The sequence below is a fragment of the Oryzias latipes genome, chromosome 6, assembly GCF_002234675.1.
Source record: "Oryzias latipes chromosome 6, ASM223467v1".
Taxonomy (NCBI): Eukaryota; Metazoa; Chordata; class Actinopteri; order Beloniformes; family Adrianichthyidae; genus Oryzias; species Oryzias latipes.
In genome coordinates this window covers 14,289,273-14,309,336 of record NC_019864.2, presented here as the reverse complement: position 1 = coordinate 14,309,336, position 20,064 = coordinate 14,289,273, and the positions used below count along the sequence as shown (strand labels likewise).

General features: G+C 39.4%; 1 protein-coding gene across 12 annotated transcripts in view; it reads left to right on the top strand.

Moving 5' to 3' along the window:
• Positions 1 to 20,064, top strand: part of plekha5 (pleckstrin homology domain containing A5) — a 99,921-nt gene that overhangs the window by 55,039 nt on the left and 24,818 nt on the right. For 7 of the 12 annotated variants that reach the window (XM_020703918.2, XM_020703911.2, XM_020703914.2 and 4 more), the window contains 10 exons: positions 5,637 to 5,757; positions 5,847 to 5,951; positions 8,008 to 8,080; positions 11,509 to 11,609; positions 13,096 to 13,211; positions 13,737 to 13,808; positions 15,079 to 15,585; positions 18,306 to 18,786; positions 19,092 to 19,175; positions 19,752 to 19,871. In XM_020703918.2, coding sequence (XP_020559577.1) covers positions 5,637 to 5,757; positions 5,847 to 5,951; positions 8,008 to 8,080; positions 11,509 to 11,609; positions 13,096 to 13,211; positions 13,737 to 13,808; positions 15,079 to 15,585; positions 18,306 to 18,786; positions 19,092 to 19,175; positions 19,752 to 19,871 — 1,780 coding nt within the window. The other 5 variants (XM_020703921.2, XM_020703919.2, XM_020703916.2 and 2 more) reach the window with 2 other exon arrangements.

Here is a 20,064-nt window from a genome sequence, read left to right as displayed (position 1 = left end):
TTCTTTGCAACAGCGTGTAAATGTTTTATTGTTTTTAGTGATAGTATTTAGGTAGCAGGGGGTGAAAGATTAAAATAAGGCCTTGGTAAATCAATATTTTATGAATGGCAGAATTCTAGAACAATCAGTTGTCACTAGGGATGGGCCGATAAATCCTTTTCCGGCCAATACCGATAACAGATATCTCCCCTGCAACTGTGGCCGATAGCCAGTATTTGCCGATACTGATACTTAAGTGTCTACAGGAGGGCTGCTCAATCTCGATCGACCGGTAGATCTTCAAGGACATGAGGGTAGATTGCAGGCTGGCAAAGATTAATAACCAAAAAAATCAAAATGTACTTCTAAAAAATCTGTAAGCGAATCAAAATCCTTACCAAGAAGTACGGGACTTGATTGACATGCAGAACGGCCAATCAGTGAAACATACGTCACTGCACATGCGTGTTTAAATTCACTGAGCACAAATTCTGTTTGTCATCAGAAAGTCGCTTTCTGCCATGCGGCACGTCAAGTCCCCGGCAGAAGACCACTCCTGACAGCTGGAGTGTTTATTGAAGCCCGGGCCGCCGTGTCTCCTCCTGCTATCGACTCTGCAGTTCTCGCCCGATAATTACGAGCCAGCAGCACCTTTGAAATGCCATACTCCCGGCATTGCACGGTTTACAACAGAATATGACATATGATAGTCGCTGCTTTCTGTCTTTGTATGTATATGTGTAGATCTTCAAGACATTGTTGATTCAAAAGTAGCTCGCATGCAAGAAAAGTGTGAGCACCCCTGGTCTACAGTAACACAAAGTTTAGATTTCTTTTTTGTTTTTTTATTAGAAATGCACAACTTTTCTTTTACTGGACAATCACATTGTATTTGACCTTTTAACATACAACAATTGTATTGTGTTATTCTATAAAAAAAGGAAAAGGAAATTAAGTTTTCTGCTAAAACTTACTTAATGTTTGTATGATGACTGAAAACTGACTTGAGGTTATCCTGTGGTGGAACTCATTTAAGGAACTGTTTTTTTTATCCTTCTTTCTTTGTGTCTTTCATTGGGAACCGCCTCATATTTAAATAAGAAATAAAAAAAATGATCTGAAACTGCACAGACATGATCAGCTCTGCCCTCTGTCAGCAGGATCTGAGATGACTGAGACACATTGACGACCAAAAGCGATATGTCATCTTGTTTTAGTTAGTTTGTTCAACTATGTAAGCCAGATTTTGTTTATCTCCACACATGTGGCACACCCATCGCAAGCCTGAAACCACAGGGCTCCAACACCAGACAACAGACCATAATTCAGCAACAATCTCAACATTTGACTCGCGTTGTTCAAAGTTTAGTGATTTTAGAAACCAGGCAAAGTGGTTCACCCGTTGACTCAGAATTTTGAAGAAAGCTATTTTACAGAAGCAGTTTAGAATAAATTGGAGCTTTTCAATGAACATCCAAGAGAAGACAATCATTGGTGTTTCAGAGCTTTTGATTTTTGAAGAGACAAACATTTTGATGAATGTTTGGAGTCAAATTAGATTTTTTTATTAGTTATTTGTTTCTTAGTTAGGCACTAAGTTTCAAGAATGGCTCCCTGACTCAATTAAAGTTTGGCTTTTAAAACTCTTAGGGTTTTATGGAAACATTTTCTAAAAGACACAAAATAAATTTTTAAAGGTGGAGTGTACTTAAAATGCTTAAATTTTAGAATGACTTTTGTTTATATGCAACTTCTGTTGAACTAGTGACACGTGTCACATCCTGGATCTGCTCAGTCCAACGGGTTCTTGGAAAGCTACATAATCCATCTTCAGTGTTTTTGCACTGAAATGAAAAATACAGAAAGCCCAATGAGCGAGTTTAATCCGATTTCATTGACAAAATGAAACTTTTGTTTCATCCATTACGTTTTAGTGGCACTGACCTTTTTTAAGATGGTGGCTGTGGTATTTTGGTGATTTGCATCAGGATTTGGCACATATGTATTCTCTCTGAAGCTGACTAAGGCCAAAAGGACTACCAGTAGTAGAAAATCTCCCACTCATGAAGTGAAAAAATAAATCTTGAAACTTTTTAGGAGGGTTTCAACTTTAAGAGGTATTCGAACAGATCTGTTTACTCCTCACCCTGAAGTTCAAGAGGGATTAAATAATTAAATGAATCTGGAAGAAGTTAAATGTGTAAAAAGCAAAATGTCAAGTCTTAAATTGGCATCTGTGATCTGAAGTTCTTAGAAATAGAGCTGCATCAAGAACAGGCATCCATCAGCAATCCTGTTTGGGATCCATCAACAAATCAGCTTCGCAAATCCAAAACAGCTTTCATATTTCCCATCTTGCCACAGACAGAGCTTGTAGAGAGCACTATACTGTAAAGTGTGCTGCAAACTAAAGGCTAATATTTACAAACTAGAGTATTAAGTCTTCTAAAAAGGATCCATTCATTTTTCAGCAAATTTGTAAGAATACAGGTGCTGGTTTGTAGCTCCCCACAGACTGCAAGTCTCATTTACCTAGTTCTGTTAAAAATGAAAAAGGAAAAATAATCAGGAGCTTCATTTATTTTGACAGAAAAAAAAACCATAATAAACTTGTCATGAGGCTGTAGACAGACTGGTTGCCTCTTAAACCAAACAACTGCCTGTGGAAGCTTTTGAGAAAAAAAAATGCAGTTATTGAAGGGAGTGCATCACATGGCCTGTGCAGCTTCTCTTAAAGGTTCATTGACTTTGCAGATGACCCAAGAGTAAGGTAAACAAAACCCCTGTAGTCCTGCAATACAATCATTAGCACTGTGGAGCTGTGCTGTCAGGAGACGAGCACCAGTCTGAACCAGAAATCCTCATTTAAAGCAGACAGACCTACAAAACATATTACAGATAAGAATAGAAGGATAGTCCATGTGTGTCTGCTTATCTACAAGTTTACAGTAGAGGCTTAACTTGGGACCATTCTGTAATTGAATAATATTTTAATAAAGAAAATGTATTTATTTTTTTTACTTTGTCATAAAGACTAAATATATTTTCCTTTTTTAGTTTGTACCTATTGACCTTCATTAACAATTAAATATGTTATTATTTGCTTGCTTTGATGAGATATATAACATTGGGCTGCTGTTGAAATTGAATATCAAACATTGGAGAAGTAGAGCTAGCATGAAAGCTGCACTACTCTTTAACGATTTGAGCTCTTACTGCAACATTTTGCTTTTTTTTGGGTGTTTTAAAGCTTGAAACCTGATAGGATACATTACCTTTTTTTACATTAAACAAAGCAAGACAGGTTTATTTGTAGAGTCCATTTAATGTAGAATGACGATTTAAAGTGTTCTCATAAAACAATTAAAGAAACACTTAAATGGAATAATAAAGGAATTAAATAAAAAATTCTATAGTTTCATTTGTTATCCTAAGCTTATTACCCACAGGAAATCTAATATAGATAATTAATGCATGAGAGCTTTTTTAGCCTTTTACACTGAAGCTTTAGCTCAAGTGTTTACATTCGACTTTGGTCTTTCAACCAACGGAACTCTTCAACAGTTTATGCAAAGATCATGGATTGTAAAGTAGAGAAAAGCAGTCTTGTGCTGATGTGCAACACTTTCCAGTAGTGAAGTGCTTACACAATCAACGTAAGGCAGATAATTGTGACGCGGAGGAAAGCGGCTTTGCGCTGTTCTGCGGATAACGGTGCAAAGCCAACATTCAAAACTGTTTTTTTTTGCATCAGAATCAGCTGTTTCACGTTGATCATGTAGACATCAGACAACGAGTTACGGTGTGTCAAAGAGTGTGTTAATTGCAAGCGACAACTCCACTGTTAAATGGTAAAGCTAAAGCTTGTCCTGACTATTTATAGCTTAAAAAGCAGTTATTCAGTAATTCAAATATGCAAGCACAGTACAGTGCTTGATCCTGAAATCCCACTGTATTGCATCAGTCTTTGGTTATCAGCCTCTTTGTACACCCAAACCACTTTCACTTTGTCTGCATGCAGATTGATTATTAGGTCCAAGCTAATTATCTCCAGCTCACAGGCCAGACGCAGCCCTGCACTGTAAAAAGCATCACAAAGAGCTAAACCTCCATCAACTGCAGAGCCACTTTACTGGCCACTTCACTGAACCTTCATGTTTGACAGCCAGTCGACGAGCCATTGATTATGTTCCAGTGTGGATTCTCTCCGTCACTTAGGTGTTTAAAAGCTCATTTACTGTAACAAGCTCATTAAATGAAAATAAGTTGAGCTTCAGCGACTACTCTGCACAAGCACTCATTCATGATTAGTGATGCAAAATTATGTGCATTAGTCAAACTATGTCTGCTCTGCCCATAAGCCTCTCTGATTATGCTGTCAGATTCATGTAAATGCCACTGAACCCCGCAGTGTGCCTGTATTCACCTACACAGGCAATCAATGTAAAAATGAGGGAGTCATCTTTCCTGAGTAAAATCAATGCCAAGCAATAATAATGTCATGCAGCTGCTTCATCCCACTACTTATAAGAAATAAAATGGGAGCTTCGATGATTTGTCTGCAGCTGGGATCAGTTCTGTCACCGTTATTCACCACCTGTAGATCAAGTCTGTAACTTTTTGTAAACCCCTTTTTTTTAAATCAAATCAAATCCAACTTTATTTATGAAGCACTTTTCATGCAACAGTAACACAAAGTACTCCACCGGCTTAAAACAATTGAAAATGAAATTATAAAACACACAGAATGCCTTCAACCCTCCCTACCCCACATTCAACATAGTATATGTTATAGTATATTCATACTATAAGTATGAATAGAAGTAGAAACAAGCTACTCTCATCAGCTTGATGCTGATATTGTATTTTGGAGAATATTTAAGGGTAACAACATTAAGTTATAAAACCAATTTTAGTGAAACTCCTAATTTTCTCAAGACCCGCTTGGAGTTGTGGGTGTGAATATTGACGCAGAGCAGGCCCCGCCCCCTTTCCCCTCCCCATTGCTGAGAGCTTGGAGGACGGAAGCTTGTGGCCCACCCAGTGTATTTTCTACCTCACAAATAAGCTCTTTTTCCAATTGCATTTTTTATTGTTTCCCCCTGATTTAACTTTAAATAAAGAAATACTCAGTAATGCAATTTTGAGGTGAATTTTCTTTGTGTATGTCCTCCATCATCAGAAAAATGCTACAAGAACATGTTAAAACACCAAAACTGCAGTTTTCATCGGGGGGGGGGGTCTTTAAGGTTGGAAATGGGGAGTTTGTAGGATGTGGTTGGGCGTTCTTCAGCGCAGTGGAAATTCTCTGAAAGGCTTTTTGTTTCAGTCTGTTCAGGACCCAGCTTGTTCCCTGTAGACAACAACAGATGAAATTTAGGACATCTCTGGTAGCCACTTTCAGAAGCTGTTCCAGTATATAGAACATCTATTTGTCTTGCTCTCCGCTTTTGTTTCAGCTGCAGCCCAAAACGCCAGACCAACTTCAGACTATTTCTCTGGAAACTGGAACCTCATATGCCATCGTATTGTTAGAGTAATTGGCCTATTTAAAAGTTCATGTTGAGGGAACAAATGCTGCATAGTTCTTTTTGTTCTTATTTTATGAACGTCAATGGACATATTGGACATGTCATGCTGTTTTATCTTTTGTTTAGATCTGCCTCTAAAGTGCCAGCAAATGAGAAGAAAGACCGACCGCAGAGCATCATGAGTGAGGCCTCCAACTACACAGGCAGCTCCGACTGCACCACCAACGCCAACAGTCCAGCAGGACGGGTGCATTTCTCACACCATCTCAACATGCTCCACACATGTAATCATTGGAAAGTATCAGTAGTTTTACCAATTATTTTTATTATTTCTAGCCCTCAAGATCTTCTAAGAAGATCCATAACTTTGGAAAGAGATCCAACTCCATAAGACGAAATCCCACGGCTCCAGTAATCAAGAAGAACTGGCTTTACAAGCAGGTAAGACACACTACATGAAATAATAATAAAATAAACATTTATCTTTTTGTAAAAATTGAAGTCATCACATTAATATTATTTTAATCAGAGCAATTTACATTTGTAGGTGTTACGTTTTTTCCTATATTACAACTGTTTATGGATGTTAAATCAAGCCAAATTTTTTTATATTTTCCGTACAATCTAGGACTTGAAAGCCTTTTTTCCCCCAAAAAGAGACAGCTCTCTTTATGATCTGAAACGTCTTAAATATGGATTAGTATAAAAGGATTGTTTATTACATATATGTATAAAAATTTGTTTTGGTGATATTACGAAAATGATGATGTACAGCTGTGTCGGACAGCTTATTTTGTTTTTATGTGTTGTTTACAAAGTTGGGAGTTACTAGTATTGTTAATACACTAATGGGGCCAACGCCTCTAATGAAATGTGTAGTATGTTATAAAAAGGTTCTACAGTTAATATAAAGTCTGACTCTAAATGCATATAATGCATATAAAAATGTTACAGAACAAACTTCCTAGTATTTACTGGCACACTGACCTGGCTTAGGTTTCTTTCGTTTCCAAATGTGCTTCAATCTGGAAGTCAAGTGGCCCTTTGTTAAAACCCATGTTTCCATAAGAGTTTAGAATGAAACTCAGTTATGGTTGCATGAGGTGCTTTTTTGACCCACTCATTAGAAGTTAGTTTACATTTTTTTATTTCATCTCACCGAAATTCTGTCTTATAAATGCCTTTTCCTGCAGAATCATTCATAAGTATTTAAAGCATTGGAGCTATCAGTTTGCCTCCTTGCTGTCTGACATTTTTTATATCTAGAAGAGAACAAAATGCAGACAACACTTTTTAAAGGTCCATTTAAGAACTGAATCCTGCTGTCCAGTGTTTCTGTGTGGAAAGTACTTGAACACATTGGTTCTGGGCTCCCTAAAGGGGGGCAGCTTGAAACAGACTCAACTTGTACTTTCCAACTAAGAGATCAGTTGTGATTGTAGGGCTCGGGTTGCAGTTTTTTGAACATGCAATGGTTTCCTCTGCTGCAGCTGCCAGCTGCTTTTCTTTGGAGACCTAAATCAGGATGATGCAGATCAAGCAACAGACTCACAAATGTGCTAGCCTGAATAAAAGCTGGATTTGCACTTTTATTTCCCTGCCTCATTGAAACTTGGGGCCTATTGAAGTGTCTGGCTGAAGAAAAGTGGCAGCTTTGCACTTGATCCCGTGGGAAATCAACATGCCAAGGTGATTGATGTGATCCTTGGTGCATCCACACAGAAAAAAATGAACTGATAAAACTTTTGATAAAGTTTATTCATGAACTGATTAAGGAGCTTTGATTGGTTTAGGGAGGACTGAGAATGAATGGGTAGAACGCTCTTTATGTATGTCTTGTTACACTTCACTTCTGCCTCCCTCATAAACAGGCTCAGCTACATCTCCTAATGTGGATCTTTTTTTAAACTAATTTGTAAAGCATTCTGGTTTGTGGGAGGAAAATTTTCATTTAGAGCAAAATGCAGCCCTCATGCTGTGTGACCATAATGATAGACTTGTTTAGGTCCCTCCCTCCACCCACTTTTTTCCCTGGAAAGAATCTCGGATTAAGAAATCTGCTCATTTTTTCCAGTAAATCCCTTCGACAAAGCCAATACTCCCTCTTTGTCTTTTTCATTTAGACACGTCTAAGTGACTTAAGTGGACGTTAAACGCTCTTCAGAGGAAGTTAACACTTAAATCCAATCACAAATCAAAATTTGGTGGAAATATTTTAGTGCACAATGCATTAACCCTAAATTTGAAGTACGTAACGTCACACTTCATTTGTAGCACATCTCAAGTTGGCCCATAAAGTTTAGATCGTGTCATGCAAATAAGGTTTAACATGTTAAAAATAATCACCAGTTACAATAGTAAGCATGCATCATGAATTTCAAGTGTTGAATTTATAAAGTTCAAGCAGTTTGTTACACATCCGAAATGACCAAAGTGTGTGAATGTTTCATTCAGTACTAGTGTAGTAAAGCTCGTCTGTTCTCTGGTGCATTTGCAGGACAGTTCAGGCATGAAACTGTGGAAAAAGAGGTGGTTCGTCCTGTCTGACCTGTGCCTCTTCTACTACAGAGGTGAGTCCTGCCATTGCACAACTAACGTATACAGTGATTGTTAATTACTAGTTTAGGTAAATTTGTGGCCTTCCAGGGCGTTTTGTAAGCAGCCTGTCAACACCAACTGAAAAGACGTGGTTCCTTAGAAAGTTTTAGACATCATTTTTTTCCAAGGAAAAGCTCAAAACAGCCTGAATGACAAGAAAGAAAACAGAACAGGACATCATCTGGAATGATTTTGCTCTTTTTGTTTTAAAGGTATTTTTCTGTAAAACAATTGAAATTACACCTAAAAGAAGCTATACTAAACCATGCGACGAAATAATAATTAAAGTAGACATCTTAATCTAGGAAATGGGGCCTTTTATTGATTGTCCAATACAAGGAACACATTTTTTTTGAGCAGTTTCCTGTTTTTCTTATGCAAGAAACACTTTTCTTTTAGTTTTTTATGCAATATTGATTTTTTTAAATGAAATTTTCACCTTCATCAAGTTGAAATCATTATTTAAAAAATCATAACCAAACAGTGATGTCAACAGGAATCTACATAAAGTCGAACTGTAAATCAAATGAAGTTTGGAGTTAGGCAGTGGGACCCTGTCTAATAAAAATGTACATTTTAAGTGTTGTTTTTCTTTTTTTTATGAGAGATAAATATGTTATCTCATTTGTTTCTTCAAGTTTTACAAACCTACCTAAATTTAGACTTTCCCAATACTTTCTTCTAATGGTAGAACGAATAAAAGTACTGGATTTGAATCTACTTTGATTATTTCCCAATATTTTATTTTTTACTGTGCAGCTGACTTTTTATACCTGGAGACATGACTCACACTGTCTCATTTCATGCTGTTCTTTATCCACGCCCCTTTTTCTGCACTTAAGGTTTCAATGATTGATGGAGAATGTTAAGACAAGCCTATTGTGTAGAACTGATGTCTGGTTAAAAGCCAAAGAGGTAAAAAAAAAAAAAGAAGAAGAAGAAAAAATGGAAATAAATCATGTCAGTTCAGAGCTATGAATGACCTTCCTTGTAAGAAGCAAGGTGATCTTAAAGTGCTAACCTCATTTAGCCTCGTCAGACACTGGACATGAAAACAAATAAACCTAAGATGACAGTTTTTATAAACTGTACAAATGGCAAGTAAACTGTAAAAGTAGAGAATGGTCAGTCTTTTAGGGATGAAAGTTAGTCATAACAAAAGAGGGGCACATGTGAGTTAATGAGAGGTACTCCAGTGGAATGATGATGGGAAAGAATAAAGATGTAAGAGTAAAGATGTGTGAGCAGATTGGAAGAGGTGGAGGAATATGTCAGGCGTGATCACAAGAGTGTTCACAAAAATGGTGTGGAAAACAGTGATGACATCAGAGCTGCTGTGTGATTCAGAAGAGCCTGAGAGTTCTCTGTAAGAGTAATGAGAATGGAGGGGATTGTGAGCCAGCACAGCAGAAGGGAAGCTCATGTGAGATGTTTTGAAGGTGAATTCAAAGAAGGCAGAACATCTTGGATCCTGAGGTTTGAGCTGTCAGATGCAAGCCTTGGAGAAGGACTGAAGAGAAGATTGGTGGATGTGTTTGTCGAAGACATGAAGGTGGAGAATATGGGGTTAAACTGAGGCAGAGTCTTGTCCATATCTGTATAAGGTTTTAAGTCCAAAATGTGGGAACAAATACTATTTAAAAAAAAAAAAAGGTTAAAAAAAACCTGCTCCTATCATTTATTTTTTGAGTGTTGCTTTTCTTTCTTTTTTTTCGCCTCTAAAAGTTTTCCCAGTGGTCTTTTAATTATCATTATGCCATATTTAGGCAATATATAAAAAAAATGTTTTTTTCTATGACAGTTTCTGCAGAGCTGCATTAGTACATTAGAAATTTACCTTTGACTTGTGAACAGGACCATTGGCGCAGACAACACCCATTTTCCTGTTGCTGAGAGCTCTCTGTTTACAAGCTCTCTCTAGCTTACAGCCCCTCAAACCCCAAACCTAACATTGCAGAGGCAATATTGGAGCTATCCAGCCATTTTGAGCCAGATGCCAGCTCAGACCAGGAAATCACAGATGTACACGGATCTAGTCGTCTACAAGCAGTGCATCAGAATGGAGCGGAGCAGGGAGCTTATGGCCCATCCAGCTTATTTTCTGTCACAAATACTCTCTATCGCAAACAACTATTTTTTTGTCTGCAGACTCACAGCTATTTGAAAAAAGAAATACTCAGAAATGCAATTTTATTCTTTATTTTCTCTATATATGTCCTTCATCGTCAGACAAATGCCACCAGAACATGTTAAGAACACCATAAAGACAGTTTTCATTGGAGAGGGTCTATAAGTTCTTGAATTAGGAACCGCTAAGCTTCATCAGTTTTGGAGGTGAATGCTGGTCGTATGTATTCACGCTTCATTAAATGCAGTTTAAAAGATCTCTTTGACAAGTTTCAGAACCATCTCTGCAGAAAACCTAATCACATTTTGACTGAATATTTATAATTTATAGCACAGGACTTTATTTCCTTCTGATTTTGCAATAAATAACAATGGCACTGGACTCCCAATAACCTGCACACAAAGATTTACTCCTCTCACCATTGTGTTTTCCTTAAACACACTCTTAACTTTTAATAGGAGCTTTTTAGACTTTAAATTTTATTTAAAGTCTATTAATTTATAGACTATAAACTTTATTTCCTCTAGTAGACTGACAAAGTTTCCCATAAGTCAGCTGTTGTGCTGAAAACAAACACAGAAACAACTGCTCATTTGGTTTAAGCCAGACTTTTTCAGCCGTGCTGCTTGATACAGATATAATCATCATTTGTGCTGATCAGAAAAGCATTTAGTCTGTTATTTTTAGCACTGGTCATTTGTGTCGTGTTCTTTCCGCCCACTGCCTGACAAAAGCCACAGACGGCGGCGGAGCCAAAGGCTTTATGCAGATAGATACGCTGAGGAAATCGTATCCATCAGCACAAAGTGGGCAGAGAGGTCACGAACCGTGCTCCCTCTTCTAAACTCAGCTGCCATCCCCTGCAGCGATCAGATTATTATAAAGCACCCAGGATCTCCCACAATGCTTTTAGCTTTTGGAAGCTGAATTTGTGGCTTTTCATCAGGAAACACGCAGGATGAGCAATTAAATCTTGAACCTGCAACTACAGCAAATACTGTACAGCTTTAGTAGTTTCCATGTGGTGTTGCAGGTCAGAACTGCAGTTTGCTTGTATCAAAACGGAGAGGGTGAGCTAATCTCTTTTTAGAACACTAATCCCCTGTGTATAGTGCTCAATTATCGGCATGGGCCCCGTTAACTTTTAGAGGGTTGGAAGATTTCAGCAGGATAGGACACACAATCACTTCTCATCTTTTCCACTGGTTGGATTCAGATGTTGGACCCTCCTTATGAATGCATATGCTAACAAATGGATGTTTCTCTCTGCAGATGAAAAAGAGGAGGGGATTCTTGGCAGCATCCTTCTACCGAGCTTTCATATATCCAAATGCGCGGAGGATGACCACATTAATAGAAAATATGCGTTCAAGGTCAGTGTGTGTTTTTTCTTTCTCTTAACCTCGTAAGTCTTCTTACTGTGTTATTGAGAAACTATAAAAACAAGAAAAGAAAAGGATTTTCTGTCCAAACAGTTTAGGTCGGTGTATAGTTTATGTACATTTTTACTTTTTTCTTTTTCTTTTTGATCACAAAGGTAAAAGTTTATCATCAGCGTTCAGCACACACACCTAAACAAATATGGTGGTACTTGTAGAACTAATAATGCAGTCTTAAAAATCCTGAAAATACATCAATGAAAGTTAGGTGTTGGTTTGGAGCTAAAACATGCCATCTGGAGAAAGTCCCCTGTAACAGTGGGAGCCGTTAGGTTATGAAGAGTGGGCCAAAATACCTGCTGAAAAGGGAAAAAAGTATTTTCCTTTAATAGTCATGCAACAAAAAGTTATCAAAATGTACCATCATGTGTTGGCTGCTTTATTATGATTCTTTTAAACAGCAATTTAAAAGCAATGCCTGGTTTTTATTGATATTTCTTTTATTTAGTCTGTTTCAAGTAAAATTAATGACCAATGTGGGTTTTTTTTCCTTAACAGAGGGGTTTGAAACATTTCAATCGTGTCTTTTTTTAAATGCACATTGAATCACACCAACAGTAAAAGGTAAAACAAGCTTTTTAACTTCCTGTTCAAAATATTTAAATGGAAGAAAAAAAAGTGCCTGTGGGACTGGACCACTGGCAGCAGTTAAGGAACTCTGCAACAATCTTAAAAAACCCAAATCCCCTGAAAGTGGCATATTTTCTGAGTTGGTTGTGTTGTGTATGGAGTTGCTGCATTCTACATGAACCCAAAGAAACAACAATGTTGTGCTGCCAAATACAGCCAAACCCAGACACCCAGGAGTCTGTTAAAGGTCTGTGTAACCACAAAGCTTGCTCTTTTTCCAGCTTAGATCCTGGCTGAAAGAGAGAGTTTAGTGAAACAGGAGAGCAGGGCAAAACCTCTTCAGTTCCACTTTCTAATGGGAGGATTTTTTTCTTTTCTTGTTTTAATAATGCCCTGTCTGTGTTATTCAAAGTAGAATAAGGAAAATTGAAGTTGGCAAAGCTTTTCTGGACTTTGATAAGCAGAATTTTCAGCTGAGATCGTCAATGATTTCTCTTTTTTTGGGTTCTACTTTGACAATTTGTGGATTTGTTCTCAACGAGGGAATAGAGCCACAACGGAGCAATGAGTTTCCCTCGCGGCAAACAGCACAGTAAGTCCTACAGTACTTCAGCCAACAGATTTAGTTCCTTGATCTGATGAAATGTGGTGACTTAAGGATTTGATTTAACTGTTTAGTGCAGTTGACCAGTGTAAGAAATCAAAATTAAATGCATAAAAACTCAAAATAGTCAAATAAGAGATGTATTGAAACAATCCATTCCACCTTTCCTTGAATTGTCTAATTTCTTTCCTGTCTTTCAGGTGAATTTTCTCTTTGCATCTTTCTTGCTGCCCTTCATCCCATCAGGCCACACATCCGAACATGCGGACGTACTATTTTTGCACTGACACGGCCAAAGAGACGGAGTCCTGGATGAGAGTAATGACGGATGCTGCGCTGGTGCATTCAGGGCCAGTCAAAAGGTTAGTGAGATCTTTACAAGTTTGGGCATTTTCCGTGAAGCTTGCTTCGATTTTGAATAGCGAAAAAGACATTTGAAAGCTGATGATGCTGCATGTCTGGCTCAATCAGTTTACAGAGATGTTTTTTTCATCTGGAAATGAGGTTTTTTTTAATCCTTTCTGTGAGTTTGTTAAAAGCATCCACTTTTGACATTTCTGTTCTCTGGATTTGTTTAAGAAGCTGCAGCTTTCTCTCATGTTATGCAACGACTCGTATGTTACAGAGCATCAAACACAAGCATGCCATGCGCATGTGGCATGTCTCTGAAGGTTTAGGGGAATGCGGCTCTGACTGATCAGAGTGAAGCATCCCCACAAGCTTTTAATTCATTTCTATTAGCATCATCACACAGAGACATGAAGTTATAGAGCAAGGGTTTATGGGATTCATTTAACCTCAGATGACTTGTGTTGGTTTTTTTTCTTGATGACAGATTTGTATCAAAAAAGCTTTAAATCTCCTGTCCTTATTTTTTCTGTCTCCAGTACAGCCACTCAAGAACAAATGGGACTAAATGCACAAAGGCTTTCCACAGGGATGGGTGTGTGCTCCTCGGGGTGAGTGGATTCACAGAAAGCTGGAGAAAACATTAGATGACGAGGGCTGCTATTCAAAAATACACAAGTGGAAACTGCAAGGGATGGCTTTGGCTGCTTTCATTCTGCTGTCTCAGCTAGCATTGCTGCTGAGGAGAATGTCCTGAACTTTGGAGTTTTGATCTCAGGCCCGTCCCAGGGCACGGAGTAGAGGTGCCGATTACCTCCCATTACTTCCCCAGAGACCAGAGAAGCAGACGGGCTCTCAGGAGAGGACGTGTTTGGGAAGCACACATGGATTTTGGGCTCTGAGCGCAAGAATGGCTTCAGCACAGGCAGTTTTATTGGACATATCGGATTTTCTTTTACACGCCTGCCTTTCCCCACCAGCTGGAAAAGATATTATACACTTCACTCATTTACTGTGCACCTTTAGTTTAGCTTTAGTATTCTTGTTTAAAATCCAATGGATTTCAGTGGCTGCACAGATATTCTTGGGCTCTTCGGTTCTTTCGAAGACCCTCTTCGATCATCTTTTGATCTATTCCAAGTGTTCCCAGTGGTCTTTTAATTATGACTGTGCTGGTTTTATCCAAAATAAAAATAAAAAAAACTGTCATTTTTGTAGTACATAGTTTCTGCAGAACGCCAGTAGTTTGTTAGAAATTCGTCTCTAAGTTTTGGGCGGGACCTTTGGTGAGGAGTAAGTCCGGCCCTGCTCCTCCTCATCCCTCTGTGTTTACATGTTCTCCAGCTGGCTTACAGTCCCTCACACCCCAAACCTAACACTACAGGTACAACAAAAATGGCGAGCAATATTGGAGCTGTCCGTCCGTTAAGTATTTAGCGAGATTCCAGCTATATGGCAAAGAGTTTCCTAAATGTCACAAAAAGTTCTCTATTTTGGTTTTTCAGTTTCAGGGTCTCATGTCTTTGAAATACAAAGCAAAAGGAGCCTAAAACATTTTGCATGGTTCACAAACTTCACTTACATAAGTTTGATTAATCTTTGGCCTATTATTTAGGAATTTATTCTCATAAAAATTTATTTTTTTTAAATATGCAAACATTTTATTGAGAGTCCAACAATAATTGAATTATTTTAACACTGATTCAGTTGAATTGTAATTTACAGTTAAAATTGATTAATTGCATTGTTTCTCAGCAATTTATTATTTCCAAATAGTGGTAAACAGTCGCAGTCCCATAAGATGGATTTCTTTGCTTCACGAGGTTTTTGTGAGGATTTTTTTGTTTGTTTTTATTTAAAGTTGAACTTTTTCTCATTCAGGGTAGATCAGCTAAAAGTGGGCCAGTGTGGACCACAAGAGACTCACCATGTTGCCAACCACAAACCACCGCTCACGCAGCCTGAAATCCAGAACAACCAACGCAACAAGGAGTCTGCCTGTGAGCATATTGTCCCCGTCCCCTCCAGCACAGACGAAGAGGAGAGGAAGCAGCGTGACGCTGAGCGCTACGGCTTCCATAAGGATGGGTCACAGCGGGAGCGGCCACTCACCAAGATCAGCAGCATCAAACTGCCGCCAGTCCAGGCAGAGACCGTCAAGTCCAACGTGACCTCGCCGCAGCCGCTCACAGAGGTGGACAGACCGTATCAGGCTCCTCAGGTGAACGGATCAGAAGAGCTGCGTCCTCCTGAAGGGACCGGCTTCCCTCAACAGCAAAGCTCCACCGGCGATCCGGTCCGCAGCCTGAGCAGAACCAACTCCATGCAGCAGCTGGAGCAGTGGGTGCGGACACAAAGAGGACGTAATCAGGATGAGGACACCAGGAGGTTGGTTTAATTACTTAACCCTGTGATGTCCAGAGTATAATTGTCCGTTTCGTCTGTCTTTTGAGTTCAATTTTATAATTTCACCTTAAAATTGTTCGATTGGGTTTTGATTTTTTTAAAATAACGTTGCCATACTATAATAAGACACTCACATCAAACATCCAACCATCCTCTTAACCTGCCGAATCCCTTTCAGGATCACGAGGTTGCTTTAGCCAATGCAGGTACTGTTGGGCAGGGTACAGCCCCCAACAGGCCACCGGTCTGTTGCCGTACCCTCCAATCACTCTCCAATGCACACCTAGAGGCAACTTTGAGACTCCAGTTAACCAGTGAAGCATGGTTTTGGACAATGGGAGGATGCCGGAGTGCCCGGAGAAAACCTACGGATGCACATGGAGTCGTGTAGAATATTTTTAATGCATTTTATGTGAAAATTACAAAAATACTTAACAAACCTTTTCTTTTAACTTAAAAAGAACATGTAAAGCGTAACTTTGAAAAAGCTATGTTGAAATTTTCCAAACTAAGATAAATGCAACCTTTTACGTTAAAATGTAGCTGGTGTTTTTGCACTGTGGATTTCAAAATACACCTCCACGCCGTTTCTTTTATGGTTTTTTCCACCCAAAAACTGCGTTTTTATCTGTTTGTTCAGAGTTCTTGTTTGGCATTTTAAAAACAAATATGCCATGGGTCAACGGCAAACAGGTACATCTTTGGAAAAATATCACAAGTCTTGGAGGTGAAACAATTCAAGTAAAATCTCATCTGGTAAATGCAGTGTTGCCTCACTATATCAGGTTTTTGTGGTCTAATGCATGCTTTTTTTCACAGCGCACTGGCCTCTGCATCCTAATTGACTGTGGAGCTTGTCAATCAATTTCCTTCATTCCTTGTCTCCATTACAGAATGCGTCCTGCTGGCCACATTTCCAAAAATTCTCGATCACGTTTCATTCTATAATCCTGGTTTGAACTTTGAGAGTTTTAACAAGGGTTAGTGTGAAAACGTTCATGTCTTTCTGAGAAGAGTGTATAAAGTGTGTAGTGAGGGGTTTACAGCTGTCAAACATCTTCTTCATGGATTACAACTATCCCGGGTTATTATTTTAAAACTAAACTTCCAAAATAAACAAGGGAACACTTTAGTTTATGCTTCCACTAAAATAACCAATCAGCACATCCTTAATTAGCTAGAAATACCCCCCAAAATATGGTCATCTCATCTCTGTCGACTCTTCAGAGGTATAACTAATTATCATTGAATTCTAAATTTGGACAATTCTTGTAACAGGGTTAAATTAATACAGAAGATTCTTAACATTTAGTTTTAGCTTGATGTAAACCCTGTCAACATGCACTAGCGCGTAAACAGAAGTGGCACACAAACCATTGTCTACTCCATTAAGCAGCACCACTGTCTGCTGCTGACCCCACTGGAAGAATATCAATTTTAATCGGGTGATATCTGAGCGTCAATGTTTCCACTTGTCGAGCGCACAGGCTGCCAGCTGCCTTTCTCTCAGTCCGTTCATTCAGCCGTATATTCACTGTCACCAGACTTGGCTCCGGCTCGTTGCAGCTGCACCGTTTTTTCTCGCCCCCAAATCACGTTTATTTTTAAAAATGGTTGTATGCACTCGACTTGATTAAGCTCTGGGTTCAAGAGTTACTAAGTGAGGCTTTAGGCCATGCTGTTTTTGCGTTGACATTTGATTTGCTTTCTGCACATCTCTGTTGTCTTTACATGCACCTCCTTTCCACTGACGGTTGGGTTTCCAGGCATTCATGTGTCTTCTGGTGATGCTGCTGTTTTGGGGTGTTTCAGACTAGTGAACACTCTAGCCTGGTTCTGTCAAAGAGTCTGAATATGAAGTTGTTTTTTGTCCACAGGACATTCTGTTTTGTCTCAGCGAGAGCCCTGCTTGTCACTGTTCTGTTAGAACCGAGTGTCATAGAAAATGACTTGCTTCCAGCTCCAAATATCCAACCAATCCATCATGTCGCCATTTTTTTGCAAGATGGATCCATTGTGCTGGAACCAGAAATTCTCAGTAAGCAGTGATTGGTTCGAGTCAGTCGGAGTCAACATTTCTATGGCAACCACTCTAGCTAATCAGGAGTTAGCTTGTTGGAAGTCCACATCTCTACCAGCAGTAAGCAGGCTCAGATCTGTCAATCAAACATTTTGAATGATTGACGTGGGACCACATACTTTTATTGAGGCACCTGATTGGTCAGTATATAATTTCAATAACCTGCACTGCAGATACAAATGTTATTCTGACAAATAGAATGACTGAGTAACAGCTGTTGATTTCTCTATAGAAGTCTAAGGGATTTTGGTTTCTTGGAACCAGCTGGTACTTCCTGTTTAGAATGTGAGAGAGTAGGAGTCACTCAATCCAGTTCTCATATACAGTCTACGATTAGGACACACAGATAACACTATATCTAGAAGTGTTGACATGCACATGCTAAATAATTACCATAACTTTGTGTATAATGAGTAATGTAAAATAAATTAGATGTGACCTGCCAGAATAAGAGTTACAATATTTTGTTGATGGGATCCAATGATTCATGAATCTTCTTCTTTAGAAAAAATCTTCTTCTTTTTGACAAACTACAGGTGCAATAAATGTCTAAAAGCTCCTTAATTTCAACATTCTTCTTTTATTCTTTGAGTGTAATCGTTCAACTCATCTGCTTCTTCAGCATCACGTCCTACCAGACTCTGCCCAGAAACATGCCAAGTCACCGGGTACCTTACATGCCTGCTTATGGAGATGGCTACCGCAGTATGCCCAGGAACAGCATGGCGCAGCGGGACAGCATCTGCAGCATGTCGCCATCTCTGTACGACCAAGCCCTGGGCCCCTGTGCTGCTGAGAAGCGGCGCTCCATGCGAGACGACACCATGTGGCAGCTGTACGAGTGGCAGCAGAGGCAGGCCTACACCAGGCAGTCGGGGCTTTACAGCGGCATGCCCAGTCCCAAAACTATGGTCAACTTGTCAGAGCATGCGGCACCGAACCACTCCATCCCGCCATCGCCATCCCACGGCTCCCTGTCCATGTACGGCGGCTATTCTCCGATGCGATCCTACAGCATGGCAAGCGCTCGTTCAGAAGTATCTTCTCCCGTCTACAGAAGAGACATGAGCATCGACAGAAGACACAGGCCACCGATTAACAAGGTCAGTTATCTTCTTTTTTCTTTCTTCTTCAGAGCAGAAAGTTACTTCCAAAGCTGGAGGAAACTTCCTTTAGAGATGAGTTTTTCTAAAGACAAGTTCTGCAAAAATCTGGCATGAAGGTTTTTCAAGGAATATTTTTAAATCCAAGAATACAGTTTGGCAAAAAGTTTTTCTTTTTTTTTTAGTTGGTTTGATTTTTGCCGTTTACTTAAAGGAAGTAATAACTAAAACTCATCTTCATCTACTCTGTAAATATATAAATGTTGTTTTTATGACAAGCATTTTAACTTCCCACTCCCCCGCAGTACATCTACCCACCTGATAGGAGGTCCATGCCTGCAGGGATCCCAGTCCAGACCATCACTGCCCAGTCTCTCCAAGGCAAAACTGTAAGTATGCATTGCAGTTTAGATGCAGTTTTTTTGTTTATGTGCTCAGTTTTTGGCCACAGTGCCATGCAGCTTCCTGCTAGGGTTAAAGAGTTTGGGTCCATTTTATCCTCCCTTTGTCCCTCTGCCACTTTTCTGCCCTTCATTTCCTTCCAAGACGTAAGACTTAAGAGAGACAGATTTAAGAAAGAACTCAGCTGTATGCGCCAAGTGTTTGGATTTACAGTAAATTCATTTTAGAAACCCGTAGACCCGCTGTACATTAGGAGAGACTTAAAAATCCTGTCACAGCTCTCTAAGCCAGATTAGAGGGTTTGGGTCAAAACCGAGTAATCTCCTGATAGAATGGGCCCTATATTGTTCAAGAAATAGCCTTCTGTTTTTGCAGGCTTTGAAGAACCTGCATGCAGCTGAGAGGAATAGCATCTTCAGCAATCTCATAAAGTGCTTGAAGACCCAAGCCGTAGCAAAACTCCGCTACCCAGATTGTGATGCCTGATGTGCTTTCTTTTCTTTTCTCCGCACATATTTGCGGTGCGCTCCTGTGTTACGGTGGCTGTGTCTCCCACCCTGCAGCCCGAAGAATTGACTCTGCTGCTGATAAAGCTGCGGCGGCAGCAGGCAGAGCTAAACAGTATCCGGGAGCACACTGTAGCGCAGCTTATGCAACTTAACATGGATGGCGACAACCCAAAGGTCAGGCTCTTAGGGACATCTCAGCAGGCGTGTCTGGTGGCGTGTTGCATGTTGGCCATCTACCACTTTCATTATGAGCATCATTCCAAATGCCACGGTTCATTTTCACGCAGAAATGTCTTAAGGCCTGTATTTTCTGTAAAAATAAACGTTTGCTTAAGGCAAACACCAACTTTTTAACCTCTTCTAAACT